Source organism: Heliconius melpomene, chromosome 11 (assembly GCF_056956725.1).
Source record: "Heliconius melpomene rosina isolate 202511_hmr_F chromosome 11, ASM5695672v1, whole genome shotgun sequence".
Classification (NCBI taxonomy): Eukaryota; Metazoa; Arthropoda; class Insecta; order Lepidoptera; family Nymphalidae; genus Heliconius; species Heliconius melpomene.
The window spans coordinates 4691408-4711051 of NC_140399.1; the positions used below are offsets into that span (position 1 = coordinate 4691408).

At 36.9% G+C, this 19644-nt stretch overlaps 1 protein-coding gene across 1 annotated transcript; it reads right to left on the reverse strand.

Moving 5' to 3' along the window:
* Window positions 1-33: 33 nt before the first annotated feature.
* MED14 (mediator complex subunit 14) lies at window positions 34-18929 on the reverse strand. Its single transcript, XM_085193225.1, has 24 exons — window positions 18455-18929; window positions 17889-18116; window positions 16548-16752; window positions 16088-16220; window positions 15777-16011; window positions 15372-15585; window positions 14845-15062; window positions 14371-14530; window positions 13633-13773; window positions 13071-13197; window positions 12511-12653; window positions 12005-12245; window positions 11430-11567; window positions 11046-11250; window positions 5568-5727; window positions 5023-5163; window positions 4843-4936; window positions 4467-4564; window positions 3953-4196; window positions 3446-3669; window positions 2962-3123; window positions 1243-1500; window positions 701-834; window positions 34-399 (listed from the first exon to the last, which is right to left on the reverse strand). The coding sequence occupies exons 1-24, from the start codon at window positions 18589-18591 to the stop codon at window positions 279-281; spliced, it is 4161 nt and encodes a 1386-aa protein (XP_085049351.1). The 5' UTR covers window positions 18592-18929; the 3' UTR covers window positions 34-278.
* Window positions 18930-19644: the final 715 nt, after the last annotated feature.

Here is a 19644-nt window from a genome sequence, read left to right on the forward strand (position 1 = left end):
AATAAAAAAATATATCAATAAAAAAAAATAAAGTCTATTAAATAATAATAAGTACTTTTATTTATACAAATTTATAACTTAAATATACTAGCGTTTTATGACAATATTTATAAAACTATGAATAGGAATATAACGTCATCAATGTCAACAAAGTTCGCACTGAGATCATCACCCAGGAACAAGAGAGACAATTGGTACAAAAATACACCAGTACACGTATTAGCGCACATTGGCGCACGTAGTTAGTGCGTCGCTAACATGTGCGCGATCCGCGAGCGCTATGGCGGCGGCGGCACGGGCGCTTGCGGCGCGTCCTGCGGCAGCGTGAAGTTGATGAGCAAGTCGCGCACCGCCGGCCACAGTATGCATTCACCGTGCGACTGGCTGAACTCCGCGAACCTGGGTATAATACAAGCCATAAATTATTAGTCAGAAAAAAAACAGCTTCACGCTTTATCCCGCAAACTCGTGCTATAGGGGAAAATACGTGAAAGCAAAGCAAGGTTCCTCTTGCACTTTGCTAGAAATAAAATAATACCTTATAAAAGTTCCTTCTATCTTCTATTCTTATAAAACCTTCTTTAAATAACTAATACAAGTAGATGTTGCTAAATTTCTCACTTTACTTAACCCTAACTTGAATAAACTGTAAGGTTTTTTAAACTTATGAAGAATAACTAGCTCAATTTTTAAGCGTTACCGTTTCAAGTGTAGATTGACAGCAATGAGATGCGGCTGTTGCGCGTCACGCCTTTCCGCTATCTGCATGGCGTTTGACTGTACGTCGTATACTAAAGGCAGAACCAGCTGCGTCTCACCGCGAGTTAGACATATCTGTTGAAAATAAAAATGGAAAATAATTAAATATGCTGTTAAAAATTCAAAAAACTCTAAAGTACATTAAATACTTTAGAGATTTACTTTAGGGTTACGTTAGGTTCACAATTAAGAAGTGTTACAAGTAAAATAGAAAAGATATAAAAATATTTAATGTATACTTGTATATTTTTAGCTTCACAATCTATCTCGCATATAGCATGGTAGTTAGAGAAAACCTAGTGTCAATACAGTTTATCCTCCGCTTTTTCCCTGATTTCGAGACATTGCGTGTTGTGTGACGAAACCCAATGCCATGCTGTCTTACTTAGATCGGAGAGATGAAAATAATTGAGTGGGGGTGCAATCCACGATTATATCATTTAGCCTTACAGCTGACTGTATAGTATATAAATAAGCACTAACAAAGAATAGTATCTTGTGCTTGGCGAGCAGCACGGCGGGCTGCCCAGCAGGTACGATCTGGGGCCCGGCGGGCGGGATGCGCAGCACCCAGTGTAGCGTCCACAGTGCGGGCGCCACGGGCACCAGCTCGGCGCGCATGAGCGCCACCAGCGACGGCAGTGCGGCGGCCGGCGCGCCCCACGCGCGCGCCCATCCCTGCAGCGCTGTGGCGCGGTATGGGGCTATGGCGACGCGCTGCTCGAAGAACTTCTCCATCACCTGCGATATTATATTAATTTGTTTATTTATATTTTTTAGTTTTTTTTGCATTAATCAGACCACACATTGATGATTCAAACCATTCATGTTGTTAATAACTGTAATCTTAATTTTTTACCTGTTTTACTGGCTTTGCGTATTTAATATGCTTGCTTTACATATATAACATTTCGTAATTGAAAATAATTAATTCATCAATATTACATAGTCAATAATTGAGTTGATATCGATATGAAGTTGAAATAAGTTAAACCAAGATAAGTATATCAAAAACATACTAATAGTATTATCTATACTTAATATAATAAAGCGGAAGAGTTTGTTTGTTTGTTTGTTTGAACGCTAAGATCTCTGGATCTACTGGTTCGATTTACTTTGTTTTTGTTTTGTATGAAAGCTGCATTCTTCAGAAGTGCTATAGACTATATAATATTACATTACACATATATACTAATAAATTAAAATATTTTCTAATTTGACATGCAATTTATTCTGCCATGTTAATAACAACCGTCGCGTCGCTACGCAACCGTTACCGCGACCTTTTGATATTCATCCTAATGAAAATAAATATAATAGTCACTTTTAGCATTTCTTCTAGATTGAAATTATATTTCTATAGAAATTATATTCTTATATTTCAAGCAGGCGTAGCCGCGTCCGGGTCCGCTAGTGAATGATAAACAAATATGAACAACTATTACATACAATTTATTTTCTAGCTTTTCGCTGTATCTCCCATTTAGCCGGGTAAGTAAAGAGACATTCCATTCTTTAGAGTTAGAGTGTTAAGACATTCCATTCTTTACTTTTTACACAATTTTCGAGACATTGCAAGCAAGCAGCCGAACAACATCACGTTTAGTTCTCTTGTCAGAGCAAATAAATAGTAACAATTCATTCCTCTGAGTGCCCATCAAACCCACATTCGTTAACTTTAAAGTACTAATACAAACAATCAAAAAAGAATGTTATTACTAAGGTCTACTAAACAAAATATACAGGATGGAAGCGTCAGCGGTCCTTTTATGGGAACAGCATATAGGGTAAAATATTTCAAACTCATACTTAAAGGAATTAAACAAAATACCTCAACAGTTTAGACGTAGGATTTTTATTCATTTCAGGATGTTTATCCATACCTGTACTTCGTGTGACGCAGTTACGCATAGATACCAATAACGTAAACACTTACTACTACAAAAGTACTACTAAAGGTTAAACAACTTTGAACTTTATCGCCAATATCTGCGACTCGAAATCGGAATGAGGTGTGTGCAGCGGTGTCCTTTTGATAGGTTTATGTCTGCGTGCGTCGTAATTTTATTATTAATTTTGTTTAAAAAAAAAATATTTTTGTGAAAAAAATAGAGTACTTAAAACTGTGGTTTCATTTAAAGTGGTACTGACAGAAACACTCTATGAATATATATTCTATATGAATATATATTGAATTCAAACCTGTAAATCATCAGCCGACCAGTTGTCCTTGACATCGGCGAGCGGCGTGAGCTGCAGATGTAGCGACTGCATGTGCTGATGGTGCAGCGTGACGCGCGCCGCCAGCCCCGCCGTGTCGCAGCGGAACGTCAGCGATGTGGCGTCCGTCGATACCATTGTTAGCTAAAGTGCGAAACATTAATATTTTAGTTTTTTCATAATTTTGGTTGTCGAATATACAATTGACTTGTTTTGTACAAAGGCTACATAATAGATTTCAAATAGTCTAGTATTGTAGTCTTCTATATCAGCGGCCTTTATATAAAATAGTAATTTCAGAGTTTCTTAATTTTATAGTTGTTTCTTAAATTTGTTAAAAAAAAACCGTATCAAATCAATAAAATGTATATAGTATATAACATAAATTATCTATTGCTATCTAGAATACAAGTGCATCGAACATCCCTACTACCACCTACAATATAGAAACTACAATCGAACTAACATAATCCTCCTGATGTACAAAGCGCTGCAGCGCTCGCTTCATGTAGACGCAGGCGAGGAAGCGCTGCAGTGGCGCGAGGGGCGGGCCGGGCGGCGCGTTGGGCGGCGGCTCGCACGGCGTGCACAGCGTCTCCAGCTTGCTGACGGCCAGCGGCGTGCCCGGCAGCCCGCCCCACGCGCGTCCACCGCCGCGCCCGCTCGCTGTACTGGAGCTGACTTGCGGACCTTGTATTCGAAATGCATTTACTTTTAAAAGCTGTACGCTAATCTATTAGCTATTAATTAAGTGTCAATATGAAGTAATAGACGAAAATAATTTTAAGAAGTTAAATCAAAATAAGTTTAGTGGCAGTAACCAGAATTACAAAATACAGTCTGTATAACTGATAAAATATAACATAAAACAACTGTGTTTTGGCGCATTTTCCGTCACTACTACGAAATTTGATAATATATCAATAATATTTTCCGTTAACATCATCAATATTAAAAAACAAAATCCACTAACCCTTATGATCAAGATGATGACGTGGCGAGGGGTGATGGCCGGGCGAGGGACGCGGCAGCGAGGGAGAGGCAGGCCACGCGGTGAAGGGAGAAGTGGGCGGGGGATGCGGGGAGGCGGCGGGCGCTAAGGGTGAGGGCGCCAGCGGGGAGGCTGGCGACGCAGACACGCCGGCGCCCGCACCCGCGCCGCCGCCACCGCCACTCGCGCCCGGCGGGGACGTCAGGTTGAAGGAGCCGCCGCCCATCTGTTAATAGGATAACATCATCTTAATATGGTGCAATTGAATTCATAAAATTAAACACGTTTTTCCGTAGCTATGCTATTTTTTGAAGTACTTATTATTAAAAAAATCTCCATTCCTTTTATCTTCTGGTACATTTTAATTTTTGTTAACTGTACTATTAAAGTACAATATAAAATTTGTATACATTTACAAAGAAACATACAGATTAATTTCTTAAACATTAATAATACTTATGTACAATATTAGGAAAGTATAATTAAAATTTATTACTTGATGTTGAGCCGGTGATGCTGGATGTGGAGTGACGGGGGCCGAGTGAGGAGTGTGCGGCTGCGGTGGAGTCATGGGTGCGGAGAAACGAAGTCCACCTATTAGTAAATATACAAATTTTACATATTTAAATTTTACATTAACTACAAATACCTCATAAAACCTCACAAAAGCGCGGCATTGAGTTCTACCACTCTACACGCAATGCCTCCACAATTCGGCGGAAAGTGGGAAACGGACCCTCTGTTTACCCTGCTATGTGCAGGATACAGTGTGAAGCTGATTTGTTTTTGATTTTTTACAAATGTCTCATATTATTAAAATAATCATCTGGGAGAAAATCGCTGCATTACATTTCTAGGTAACTTCATATTACCTGGCGGCATTGGAGACATCGGTGATGGTGGATTATCGTCTTCCGCTAATAGCCTGGCACTTATATTATCGTCAACATATCTAGAAAGGAAAGTCTGAAAGAGAAAATATATACTCATATATTTATTTATAATTGTGATAAAATATAAATAAATAGAAAATATTGATAATGATAGAATACCTTTAAGCCAAGAGCTGGTGCAAATTCATCAACAACGGTGCTTCTATCAAACTTGGAGTATGCACCATCGCGTATAGTGACCATGTTGCCACCTCTAATGCCGACTTCAATTGAATATGCCCCCGCGTATATAATTCTAATCTGTGGATAAAATAGTACAAACAATATATACAACTTTTCCAAAACATAAATATTACTTATATAATTATTGCACCAAAACAAACTTAAAATATAATTTTACTAATATACCTATAACCTAATTCTGGAGACATTATGTGACAAGTGACGAAACTCAAAGCCTCCCTTTGACTCTTTGACTAAAATGAGGAAATGAACATATTAAATATTTCAAAAAAATAAATAAAAGTTTTGAAAAGATATTACAATATTTCATTTCTTGGTATAGCAAAACAAATATTAATTCTTGAATAACATCCTAAAAAAATAGCTATCGTTGTTGTTGAGTTCCGCCGCTCAACATTACATTTCTTCTGCCTATCCTTCTATATTCTGGATACATCATGAAGATAAAAAAAAATAATTACCTTTCGCCAAGAATGCGCAAGAAGTGTGAACGTGGGCGTGGGCATGAGCGTGCGCACGTGATGCAGCCCGAGCTGCGGCAGCGTCGGCAACCGGCTCAGGGCCAGCAGCGGCCCGTACGTCTCGCGTAACACTACGCCGAGGGACATGAGGTCTTTGTGCCTAGGGAATTTTTATTATTTGTGGTTATATTAAGTACCTTATGATATTACTATTTGACAAACAAGTAGAATTTTCTGTTGTAACTTTGCATATTTTCTGTTGTATTGTTTTTCGTATATTTTTCTTTTATGTTGCTTCTTTTCTTTTACTAAGCGAACCCTAGTAATATTTCCAAAAAAGTAAATAAATGTTATTACATATAATCATTATAAACTTTAAAATTATCATAATTACGAATAGATTCATTTATATTTCATATAACTTAAAAAAGTTAAATAAAATAAAGCAGCTCTTGTAAAATATATATATTATTTGGGATGTGACGATGCACAGCATCTGTGAGAGGGCGCTGTATACTTCCCTTTGATTATCCAATGATTTACACTTCCGGTTGCTGTTTTCGACCAATCAGCGATTCGCCGGAAGTCACGTGGTCCCAGGTGGTAGGGCGCCGAGACGTTGTAAAGGCGACACTACGCTTCTTACCTCATAGCGTCGTTATTTCCCAATAGAGTAACATCGTTTAAAAGTGAAAGTGCTGTGGTAAGTGTAGTGTTGGAGGTGGAATTTCTTCACGTCGTGACCCGGATTTCTATATCGGGCCTACTCATGGAAGGCCTCCAGCAAAGATGTACATCCTCGTCAGAGAATTTTCTTTTGTGAAATTCAAAGGTACAAAAATGGACAACGGGTGAGTCATTTGAACCTCTTGTTTAACAAGTATCTACATGCATGTAATACTGTTCTATTGCTTGGTATTATATATACCAATACAGTAGTGGATTCTGAGCTTTACCGAACACGGCTGTGTTATAACCTACAATAAGGTTAGGTATATGTCTCAGATTTTTAGCAGTTGTGGCCCAATTTTATTCAGCTAACGGGCATTGCACAAAGCAAGAGGACTCATCGCTTGTTTAACGCTCTTGGAGACGTTCTCGGCATAGTATCATGCGATGTAAACGGAGTTTACTAAATAAATCGATTTTCACCGAGTTTACTTAGTTGTATACTATCTATTAATATACTACCTTCGTTTAAATGCGATAAATTCGTTAGGAGCGTATCCTGAGCGAGTTATCAAATATATAAAGAAAAAAAAAAAATCTTTTCTCATCATATATATCAGGGAAGCGGATTATTTAATAGTTGCCAGTTGTTAAAACCAGATGGCGTTGCCTGTCACTCTGACGTGACACCGATCGATGACAATCAGAAGTGGGATCGGAACAAGCTCCGGTCCCAACCACCTCATTCTCCGACATATATAAAAAGTCTGTCTATTTTTAGATAATCTTTTTTATTTATTTGTAATAAGTTAATTACTAACTTTGTTGAAATGTTATATTCGCTGGGAGCGTATCCTAAGCGAGTTAACGAACAACAATGGATAAATCTGCGTGGGAGTTTCTTTTGGCTTCTTTTGACAATTGCAAGCGAATACTCGGAAGAATTAGACACAAGGATTCGAAGACAATTTCAAAGCCTGGCAGGAAAAGTGTTTCAAACACGGAATATCGGAGGTTTATTTTCTCAACCCTGGAGGAGTGAGGATAAAGCAATTGTGGATTTGCTGCTTTTTCGTGGTTACTGCCATCGCTATGAACGTCATAACATTTAGCAATGGGCGTCATAGTATTTAGCAATCACGGGATCTTCTGTATGGCATCTTCGGCAAAGATCTAGCCAGTCACCTTATCTTAGTTGCCTTAAGGTGGACTCGGGCTATTACATAAGGTATGTCCAATTATTTAAAGTGCATTTATCTGTCCATTAGAATTTAAAAAAGCTCGGTACTATTTTAATTAGAAATGCTCTCAATTGTACGGGAGGGGGGTAGTTATAAGGAGGCTGCCTCTGAGCGTATCGGAGGCAGTGGCTTCGGATGGTTTGGGCTCCGTAGGCCCTTCCCGGTTTAATCGCGGGAATGCATCTAGCCATTTACCTCCATACCACCAATAATCCTTTTCCAAGATTATTTGAAGCAGTTAGACCTTCGTCAACCGTACATGCATCAAAGAAATTGAGAAGCATGAGTTGAGTATAAAACTCTAGCACATTTAATTATACATTAGCAATTGTCAAGTATCGGTGCATACCGGATATCGGTAGTATGGAGTAAGAATCCGTCGACTGGTAACACAAGTCCAGAACTTAGTACAAGGGTATTGCATGACTGTTAATAACTTTATTTAAATGTAACCGTATCTTTCTGTATACATTGTGTTGAGAAATACGGAGCCTGCCTCTGGGTATATCGGAGACGGGTGTAGATGGTTTGGGGGCTCTGAAAACTCTTTTCGATTTAATAATGAGCATTCTCCATATCATCTCTGGCTTTATCCAATAAGAATTTTCAAGCGGTTCGAGAAAGCAAGGATAGAAAACAGTTCGACTCGCGTTCGACAAAGCAAACCAATAGGAAATTTTCTAATAGATAATGAAAGGTTTATCAAAAAAAAAAAAAAAATATTTGATATAAAAATAATTTGATATATGAATTGTTAAGTAATGGATAAAAAGAAGCAATGCGTCTAAAACTAAATTAGAAACTGACTAAAACAGTCGGTTCAAGTAGTAAAATTTGTCAAAGTAGTAAAATTTGCATTTAAATAGAAGGAAACGTTAATAAGAAGCAGGAGAAAGAGGAAAAGAAGGCAGTTAAATAATTCAGAAGGCAAATCAAGACCAAATTAAGGTCGCCAGTTGGGCCTATCAAGCAGTGAATTGTATTGTATTACGACCTTTTATTACTGAAGTTGTCAGATAGGATAAAATATGAAATGCGAGAATTACAGACAACCTTTTATTACTAAGTTGTTGGATACCATAAAGTATGATACACAATAATATTGCAAAAAGACTATCAAGAAGTGTAATTCGTTTTTGTAACTTTGGTTCCAAAGCTGGGGAAAGCTAATGAAAATAATCGTCTTTATGGAACATGAGGGCTGTGTAAGGTAATTGTGCTAATTATTACTGTCAACAGTCTTGTTATATAATGTCTACATATATACTTTGGCGATTGCTACGTGCGTAACGTAGGTATTCCGCCGCATATTGCCATGAGTTTTGCCTAAACTGAACCTGGCTAGCGAGGTATACACGTAGTCGCAACTCCAATATGGCGGAGAGCATGTTGGATGTCTATGACATCATTAAGTCCGGGGAAAATCGGACGTTTAAATTGAGTACATCTGTATTTAAATGGTATAAATTTTGAAACTGTAAAGTTGCTTCTAAAAGCGAATTTCAGAGAGTGGACTATTGTAGTTCTAAAATACAGCTAAGAAGCGATAATTGAAATATTATAAAATTGATAATTTGATATGTAAATGTATAGTAGTATCAATTACTTATAACTTTATTACACTTTGAAGAATGATATAATCATTAGTCGGCCTAAATTTTGGTTGAAAAACTAATGAGCTTATATACTCACATTTTCTAACACGTCGTATGTCAAGTCCAGTTTTCTTCAAAACTGTACCTAAGTACCTGCATACTTATGATCCCACATGACAAGGTTGGCTAGGAGAGAATGCTTTTAGCGTTAAGCCCGCCTTTTGTACATTGTTTATTTGTAATTTTGTGCAATAAAGTATATATAAACAAATAAATAAATAAGTAGCAGATAGGATATTCATATCATGAATGGTCGGACTGGTTGCAGTTCTGGTGAGCATTCATTGATGCTTTTATGAAGTTAATACTCAAAGTGTGTGATGATGGTATCAAGTCTTAAATTTTACAAAGGCGTTCAAAGGTTTGACCAGTTTAATTCTGAATTGGAACATATTATTGGGCTAAGTACATAGTATTTTGTAGAGCATTCTATTAAATGCTCTTGTGTTATTAATATATGGTACTAATATCTTCAATTACAAGGTAAAGTTAACTCTGGTAACTACTTCATCATCATCATCAGCCGGTCCTCGTCCGCTGCTGGACGTGGGCCTGTCCAATGGTACGCCACTGAGCTCGATCTTCAACTCTTCGCATCCAGTCGTTGCCCGCCACTTTACGAATATCGTCGCCCCACCTGGCGGAGGGACGTCCTACATTATTACGCTTGGCGAGGCGTGGTCTCCACTCTAGAACGCGTCTCTGCTTACTATAAATTTATTATAGATGTTAGGAAGCGTGGAGTCGGTTGCCGGTTCTATCTATGACCTGCTGTCTGAGCCGGAGATAGTTTCCAATAGACCGGACGACATTTTCATTGGCATTTTGATCTTGCTCGTTCTTCTAACATCATATTTCGATTAGAAATATTTCGGTGAAACAGGTGAGACCTATTGAAAATTACGCTCTAGAGACGGTGGTGTCATCCTAAGAAAAATGTTTTTCTAGGTTCTACATTAAGAAACTAGCTAGACCACCGGAAACGGGCTACAAAAGGTAACAATTTTGTTGTCTAATTTAGAGGTGAGGCTAAGCAAGGGCTTCATGAATAATAATCGATACTTATATAAATAGGTTATTATATCAATATCAAAAGTGAGAACATCTAGCTTATTATTTAGACAGTTATGGAAGCTTCCTTTCCTACTCGTGCTTATCAGCGAGTTGCGAAATATCTTTCAAAATTTGTTTGTGTGCAGATTATAAGTAAGTCTAATAATTGAAGTTAATTATTTTGGCTCCGCTTCTGGCAGAGCGATTATTAATTGAATTAAAAAAAAAAAAAAATTAAGCAATTTACAATTCTTTGTTTCTCAAATTGCTTATAAATAAAACAATGTTACTCGTGTTTTTTGTGTTTTTACAGATCAATTTATCTGAATGTATCAGAATCAATTTATACAATCATTCTGATTTAGATCACATAGCGTCGTGCGTGGTCACCAGGAGTTATAAACACGTCTCTCACAGATGCTGTGCATCGTCACATCCCAAATAATAGTACAAGTTTTACATAACAATAAAACTTGTATTATTGTGGAGAGACGATGCACAGCATCATTTTAAGGCTCCTGGTGAGAATCTGCTATGAGGTAAGAAGCGTAGTGTCGCCTTTACAACGTCTCGGCGCCCTACCACCTGGGACCACGTGACTTCCGGCGAATCGCTGATTGGTCGAAAACAGCAACCGGAAGTGTAAATCATTGGATAATCAAAGGGAAGTATACAGCGCCCTCTCACAGATGCTGTGCATCGTCTCTCCACAATAATACAAGTTTTATTGTTATGTAAAACTTGTACTATTTATTGTTAATACATCGCAATATTAGTTTTAGTTAATTTGCCGACATACCATTTTTGTAAAATAACCAAAACAATCCTAAAAGTCAAGCTACATCTCAAATCAAACATACCAATTAATATAATGATCAAGATGATGATGCAACAGATGATGTGCATTAGCGGCTGGTTGGTGCGCGGGCGTGGCCACCGTATACCGCTGCGAGGTGGCGCTCCACTGCAGCACGGCGGTCGCGCGCTGCGCCGAGCCGAAGCCCAGAACCAGCGACCGGTACGTATATGAGCGGATGCATAGGCCTTGCCAGAGTGATTCTCGTTCTGTGGGTAATTTTATTTTATTTATGAGCGTTATTGCTACATTTAGGATAAGAAAAAATAAATGCGCAACCAATATATTTTGCTATCGATATTTGTTTAAGTAGTCAAATCATCAACTATTTTATTATTCAACGTGAAATCATTGAAACAATATAAGCAATTATATTATTTTAACGTACCCTGGCTAGGTCGAAGCATAAAGTCGTACAACAGGGTGTGTAAATGGACAATGGCTGCCCAGTCTGCTAAAAATGCATCAGCTGTACGTCCCGCATCAGTGCCTAGTTCGTATTGAAGGTAAACGCAGCGCCTTTCACCTGTCACAAAATGTACGGTATTCACGAATCTATTTAATTAACAAATATTTTCATTGGGAGTAGAATTCACATGTCACAAAATGTTGATCTAGGGGTACGGGATCTCTATTTCTATCCATTTCACCACCATGTATGTTCAGCAATTATCATCAGATATTTGGATCTGCGCACGTGTTTGTTTTCTTCAATATTACAGCTCAATGATAAACCTTTCGTATCATACTTCGCATACTTAGTTCTGTCCCTAGCCAAATGAATCAAATCTACGGCGTGATATTTTTCCAGAAGTAATGCCATATATATTAAAACTAACAGTATAACATAAAGCTAGCTCAATGAAAACATGTTAAAAATGTATTATATGGAAGAATATAAACACTTCATAAAATTACGACTCTTATTTAGAATTTTTATTCCAAAATTACATTATTCCCAACCTTGTTCCTTTGGATTAGGCGTAGGCACGGGAGAGCCATGGAACACGATCTCCGCCGTCCACACCCTGGCCTGGTTCTTGGTAGTGAGGCGTATGGTGGCGGCGAGCAGGCGCGCCCGCAGAGCCGCCGCCGCGCTCTCGCCGGCGCCCTCGGGCCGCGGCAGTGACACTATGCGCATGCCTAGCGCCGACCCCGACCACTCCACCTGCACGCCGCCGTGCGTCACGCCGCGCGCTGCGAGCTGCTCCGACAATTTTTGATTGTTAACTTGTGTTTTTCATGTTTACATATTAATTTAAAAATCATACATAACTTATGTTTATAAAGGATTATTAAGCACACTAGATTTATTAGGTTACTATACTTTAAAGCATAAGGTGTTTGTTTAATAATCTTTTTTCTTTTAATTTTCAATTTTTATAAAATTTATTGACAAGAATTTAAATCAAAAAAAGAAAAAAAGATCGACGCGTTACAAATGTTTTATAAGCTTGAATAAATAATACCTCTTGAGCGAGATTAACAAAAGGCACGCGTTCGTCGGCAGCGGCGACCACATGCGCCAACTCCGGCAGGAAGTACGCGGGCTGGCGCACGCGCACTGAGCGACTATTGGCAGCGGATAGCTTTCTTTTACCTGGTTGCATACCTGGTACAACAACATTTGTTTTTAGATCTAAGCTGTATTACGCATATAACAAGCAGACCCAGTGTTAACATTCTATGTTCCTCAATTTTCGAGACATCGGATGCTGAATGGCGATACTCAACAACGCACTTTTTTTCTTATGAGTTGGGATAGACCCCACAAACCTCACGTTTACAGCCAATTGCTGTGCTGCTGCACCATGAAGGCCCAAAATATACTATTTCATAAAATGCTGTTATTGACTAAATCTTTGTTCATCTATCTAATATGATGACAATACAATATTTAAATAGTAACAACCTGATGCTCCTGTCGGGACGACAAAATTTATATATTTTTGAATATATGACTTCTATTATTATAAAACATGATTAGACGTGGTTGCGGCTTCTATATAAAAAAAGTATATAAACATACCAGGCGTATCCAGTGGTGTGAAAGGACCATGTGTAAGTGTGAAAGTATCCAGTTCAACTAATGAGTGCAGTTTCAAGAAAGCACGAGCTGTCGCCGGCGAGGTGGCGCTTGCTGACGCTGTATTTCCCTACACGTTACAATTTTTTGTAAAAACGAATAGAACACATTAATTTTATATTTTCTACTCATCCATTGGATTACTGATATTATATCGCCAGAGTTGTTGCAATGGCTCAGTTGATAAAATCACATTAGTACATATGAAGCAACAATTTTATTTTATTTTATTTAATCTCCATAACGACTTGTAATTGTGAGAATAGTGTAAACATAATACAAAATTACCTTAAAATTTTATCAAGACATACAATAGGTGTATACTATACAACCAATCAAATCAAAATAAAATTATATAAAATCTTTACATAAATTTTTGCCTATGTGTTATTTTGATGTTTAAGCTATTTTACTATAAAATCTAATTCATCCTGTAGTTTTTGCGTTACGATGGAAGAAACAGTAAACATATTTTATTATAAATAGTAAACATATTTTATTATACCTCATCCTCACATTCGTCTGGCGTACATCGCCGCGCGCCCGCCAAGTGGAACGCTAAAGCCACACTACACGCGCTCCCGCTGTTGGTACTGGAACTGGTCGTAGCTGTACCGCCTGCTGCTACTTCCTTCATCTCCACCACCTGGGCAGACAAAATGTATTTTAACATCTGCTGATGTGTTTTTTAGCTTCACGCTCTAATCCCACATATAGCAAAATGAGTAGAAAGAAACTTAGCCACTCTGTTCCCCACTTTCCGCCGATGTGTCGAGGCATATTATTATATAAAAATCTTACTTAGATATTCATTATTATTATTATTTAATGGCAGGCAGTCTCGTTACCACTCGGCCCCAAAAATTCTAGTGAAATCGCAATAACTGAGCACCAAGAACGTGGGAAAATGTTTTTTGGTTCATCACAAATCACAAAACAACTATACATAAATTTAACGATAAAATGAAGGAATTGAAACTACTATTAGCAGTACAATCGCTTTTAATCTCTGAAGTCAAAAATAAATATTTTTTTTTATTTTCTGGTTCAGGCTTTATCTCGCATAGCAGGGAACGCATAGAAAACCTAGAGTCAAAACACTGTATTTTCCGGTGATTTTAAATGAAAATTATTCATTGTCAGAATTTATGAATGGAAATCAAACCCACCAATCAAACGATAGACCGCGCCATAATAGTCTCAGAAAATAAATGTAACTTTTTAACGTTACAATCGCTCTTACTAAAATATGATCCGTGTGTCGATGTAACGTCACGTACAGTCGGTCAGGAGACAGCTTATTGAGGGGATGGTCAGGTCCGTGGAGGAAAGGCAAGTGTTCGCAGACACTCGCTGGTAAATGTTGCAATGTTTTTTCACATCTTCGTGCTACTAGCCAGAATCTACAAAATAAATGAAAGTATTTATAACAATGAGTAGTAGACACATTATCTTTGTGTACATGTTCATAAAAAATATACAAGTTATATTTCTTTTTGTATTCTCTTTCTGTAAATTCACGCTGTATCCTGCTTATAGCAGAATAGGCAGAAGGAACTCACACTAAGATAATTCCGTTCCCCTCTTTTCGCCGAATTTTTGAGGGAAATAAACTAGAACTATGTATCCTTATGTGGTCGAAACTTTACACTCAGTGGTAGTCAAGTGAGTAGTGGAACTCAACACTGCACTTTCATACATTCAATATGTTCAATACCTGAGGTGAGTGAGCAGCGCGCGCACGGCGTTGCGGTCGGCGGCGGCGAGCGCGCGCGCCAGCTCAGGCATGCGCGGCGTGGCGGGGTAGGCGGGAACGCGCGCGCGCAGCCGTCCGCCGTGCGCGCCCACCGATACCAGTAGCTGTTCCGCGCGCAGGCACGGCCACACCGCCGAGCACGCCAGCACGCACGGCCACCCGCCCACGCTGCACTCCACCTTGGGGGGAAATTATTAAAAATAATGTATGTCATCTAAAAATTACAACTAACTTCAGGGCGGCCGCGACTCGTCGACTGTGTAACTCAATTAATTTTTTTTTTTGTTTAAGCGGTATACCGCATATACTAGGTTAGACACAAGGAAGATCGCGTTATAATGAAACTTAGATCAACTGAATCTACGAGTATAATCACTATAACGATTATGTAACACAAGGATTCGCACAATAATATTATAATACTCAATAATATAAACAATGTAAATGTATTTTAAATAAATAATAAAAATATTATAAAAACAACTTACCCCCAAATCATTAAGCAGTACTTTCAAATCATTAAGTCGCTGGCGTGATCTCACATGCACAGTGTGGGCTAACAGGCGTTCCATAGAAGGCGCGTGCGGGGTAAGGGCGGTGGCCACACGCTCCCCGCCCGCGAGGGCAGGGACATGCCACACGCAGAGAGATTCTCCTTCCGCACCTATTATAAGCCTGTAGCCAAGCTCGCAGCCAAGCTCCCTGTTGACATATTGATATCATAATTATACAGTGTTTTTGTCAGCACCCCTTTAAATAAAACCACTCTATATAAGCCTAATACAATTATTATTATTATTTCTCCATAAATGAAAAAGTGTTTTTTTCAAACAAAATAAACAAGTTCTTTCTTTTAAATTGCATTTTACGTAATATTAGTAATTTAAATTTACCTCCAATAAGATACTTGTAATTTTTGTCCAGGTATATATCTGTCTACTTGCAGATGTCGCGCTAAACGGTCACGACACAATCTTAAAGTTTGCGTATATAGTAATTCTAAAGATAAGGAGCGACAGAAGTATCGCAAAGCTGTGAGAGCACCACTTAAGCCGGCTGCTGCTAGCCTTGCTTGAGCGACTCCACGTAACCAATTCAGTTGAGAAGTGTGAACTAAAGGCTTTCCCTCTATAACAAAAATAGAATTTATAATATAAAAAAATTAAGCAAAATATTATTATAACAACACCCTACAATAATATACCTCCAGTTTCATTATCCTGAATAAGTATAGCAATATCCAACAAACGCCATGGCAAATTAGGTGCGTCTCCCATAACTGTCAATGATACACTAAATTCTTGACCTACTGAAAATGTAGCTCTCCCATTTTCAACCTAAAAGAAATTTACTTCACATAATTGTTTCTTCCATTAAAATATGTTTAATATTGATTATATAATTTAACAGCATTGTGTCAGTTTCATTAGTTGCATTGCTTGTGGGTTTGATTTCCACGCAAGTTAATAATTGAACAATAATATTTCTATGGTTGTAAAAAAACAAATTGGCTTGTAGATCTCAATAGTATTAAGTATGCAAGTTAATGCATGCAATGGCTCTTTAATAGGTAGAAAGTAGAATATAATATCTTAGAAGTTTCTATTTGATCAAATCTGTAAATGTGAAATGGCTAAAAAAATTGGTTAGTCAAAGTACTGTACCTTGAGATTTCGTACATCACTAGGTAATGAAGCAGTAGTTAAACGTTGACGGACAACATGGGCGAGAGCACGTAATGTAGATCGACGTTCACCGGGCGTTAAAGATGGGGGCGGTACAAGCCTTTCACGAACCACTGCTGGTAAGCGACTGTAGGTGCCTAGAGTTAATACTTCTACTGCAGCGGCCATGTGAAAGGTAGGTAACCTGGTGCACATAATAATTAATGTTACAAGTTTCAAACTATGCTATAATAAATATTATGTTATTATAAGAAAATTTGCGAAATGCCAGATATCCATATCCATGTATTCATTTATAAAATGCGTTATTAAAATTATAGACAGCAATTTTTGTTCTGGCCAACATTGAAAGGTAAAAAAAATCAGTCCTTTGTTCAAATGGAGAGCTATATTAGTGTTATACAAAGAATTTTTAAATGGTATGAATTAAGGTAGCTAGTGAATTCTTTGCAATTGTTTATATTTCTAATATTAAGGAAGTGGCAATAGAGTGTCTTAGCACTAGATTCACAGGTTCCTTCTGCCTATCCTTCTAAGAACAGGATACAGCATGAAGCAACAAAAGCCAAAAGGCAACTTGTCTTTAAGTAAATAAGTATACTAATAAAGTTTTTGAATAATGTGGGTGTACATAAAGTTTTCTTAAACACATTAGCTTAAAATATACAGAGTAACTCTTGTAGGACATAAAAAAAGAAGTTATAATTGAAGTTAAGTAAGGGCAAATTGTGCTTTAAAAAGAGTAATTTGGAAGGGAACATTTGTGGCAGGTAGGCATAGGTTGAACTTTTAACTGTTAATCTGCCAAAACTAGTTGATGTTGATCAAGGTCAACAGATATTAATTGAGTTACAAAGTTACAATCCATATCCATATTTTTCATAAAAACAAAAATTATTGTATGACCATTGTGAATAAGCCTATCCTATTTTACAAATAATATCTCATATATTACATAGAATATAAATACATAATAGAAAAATATACAAAGAAGATATGTACAAGTATATAAAATATACTACATACTAAGGAGAACATAGTAAGTTTTCACTTTATATTTAAATATATTTAAGGCTTTAGACTGCCTTATGGCTCATGGTAAAGTAATCCATAGCTTTGCAGCTTGGACAGTAAACAATTCAATGTTTGGTATAATCTAAGGATTATGGGTATAATGTGGATTAATAAGTATCATTGAGTATCACTTACCAGAATTAAAAAGAGAAGATTTTTGACCACATTTTCTGTGTATCTCTAACTATATAAACAAGAAAATAAAAAAATAATAATCCATAAAAATAAATTAACAAGGCAACTCACCGAGCATGGACTAATGTCTCTCGAGCTACTCGAGCAAGAACATCAGCAGTTTCAACAAATAACAGAGCTTGCTTATCCAAGAATGCCATTATATGTGCAGATCTATCAACTTTGGTGGCACTGCTAGCCCATTTAACCAAAGCAAGTAAACGAACAAACAGCTGTCTTGTCCTAGCACTGAACTTGTAAATTTCAATTTTTCTTTCCATATCTGTTTTACGAGGTAACCTACCAAACAAAAAAATAAGTTAAATTAGGTATTATCCTAATTAAACTCTGATAAATTATGTATTATATAGTTTGTAAGAATGTATTTATATCTCAATATAATGCAAAATATTAGTTTGAATAATGTAGTAATGTTTTCTAATACATAAATTCCAGATTATCCATACTTAATTTTTATTAAGTATGGATTATTGGACTACTTATTATATTGGATGTTTTATTAAAGGTATTATAACCAAATATGTTAGTGTTTTATAAAATAATAATTATTTTTTATTAGACTTGAGAAAGGGTAAGAAATATAAGTATTATACTATATAAGTGTAAATTTTACTTACAACTCCGCCAACACTGAAAGCTCATCATAAGTTCGTTGCACTATAAAATCTATTAACAAGCCTAGTGAAATAGATCCACCCCGAGCTCCACCACCTTCAGTTCCTTGGGTACAACCCTCTATAGCTACCGGCACCATTATAATAACACGTATTTATTGTGTTTTTATTAAGACGTTCATTGTATGTAAATTACAAAAAATAAAAAAACAACTACTTTTCACACACTTTTAAGTGGACGTATGTACATTACAACAACATATTACGTTACTAACAAAGTGGGACAATAAAGAGCTTCGACAAAATTTTATATACAAATTTTACAACTTTCATATTTTTCATATCATATTTTTGCTTTTAATCTAATAATACAATCTTAACACGACAACAAACGTTTGTTCACATTGAATCTCACTCTTTTTTAATTTTATATATCGCAGTCACACAGATAAATTATCTGAGATAATGATCTACCAACTCCAACTATCTGTCATCTGTGGGCCTGTGTTCCTAGCAAAACATTAACCACAGATAAAAAAATATTAATATATTGAAATAGAAGGTATGGTATGGTACGGTAGCTTTACGATAATATTTTTAACCAGATTACTAAAGGCATGAATTAATAAGGTTTTGAGAAACTAGTGTTAAGATATTCCGTTCCCATTAAAACAGTTCCGTTCCCCACTTTTGGTCGACTTCAAGGGATTGTGTGTTGAGTAGCGAAACCCAACAACAATATGAGGAAATGAAAATATTTTATTCCGTATTAAACCCACAACGGTCGCGTTTACAGTCATGGCCTCAACTATATTCTCTTAGAACGCAAATCTTCTCCTCATTCTATAAATTGCTAGGCCTTGAAACCACATGATGAATTGAGTATATGAAGCTGAGTTGTTTTTTCTCATGTTCATGAAAAGACATTACTTAGCTTTCCACATTTTTATAAGGTATAAATATTGGATATACTCGTATATAGCTTTTACTTATTTCTATTAATATAAAAAGATAATTAACTGGCTAAAATATTGGTAAAAAAATCAAAAAGTTGGTGAAGATGAAAGACTGAATTAAATTTTAATGTAGACAGAGACAAAAGCATGGGATTGACGATTTATTATTAGGTAGATATTGTGTATTTCTTTTTATTTTCTGTCACTGTATGAAAATAGCAGCAATAATCAAAAGCC

What these genes read in the sequence shown, in the direction of transcription:
- MED14 (XM_085193225.1), bottom strand. Translation starts at nt 18,591, where the DNA reads ATGGTGCCGGTAGCTATAGAGGGTTGTACCCAAGGAACTGAAGGTGGT. An exon ending in GCCTAATCCAAAGGAACAAG is followed by an intron (nt 11,568 to 12,004) that starts GTTGGGAATAAT and finishes ATTTTGTGACAG; the next exon opens with GTGAAAGGCGCTGCGTTTAC. An exon ending in CATCACCGGCTCAACATCAA is followed by an intron (nt 4,197 to 4,466) that starts GTAATAAATTTT and finishes TCCTATTAACAG; the next exon opens with ATGGGCGGCGGCTCCTTCAA.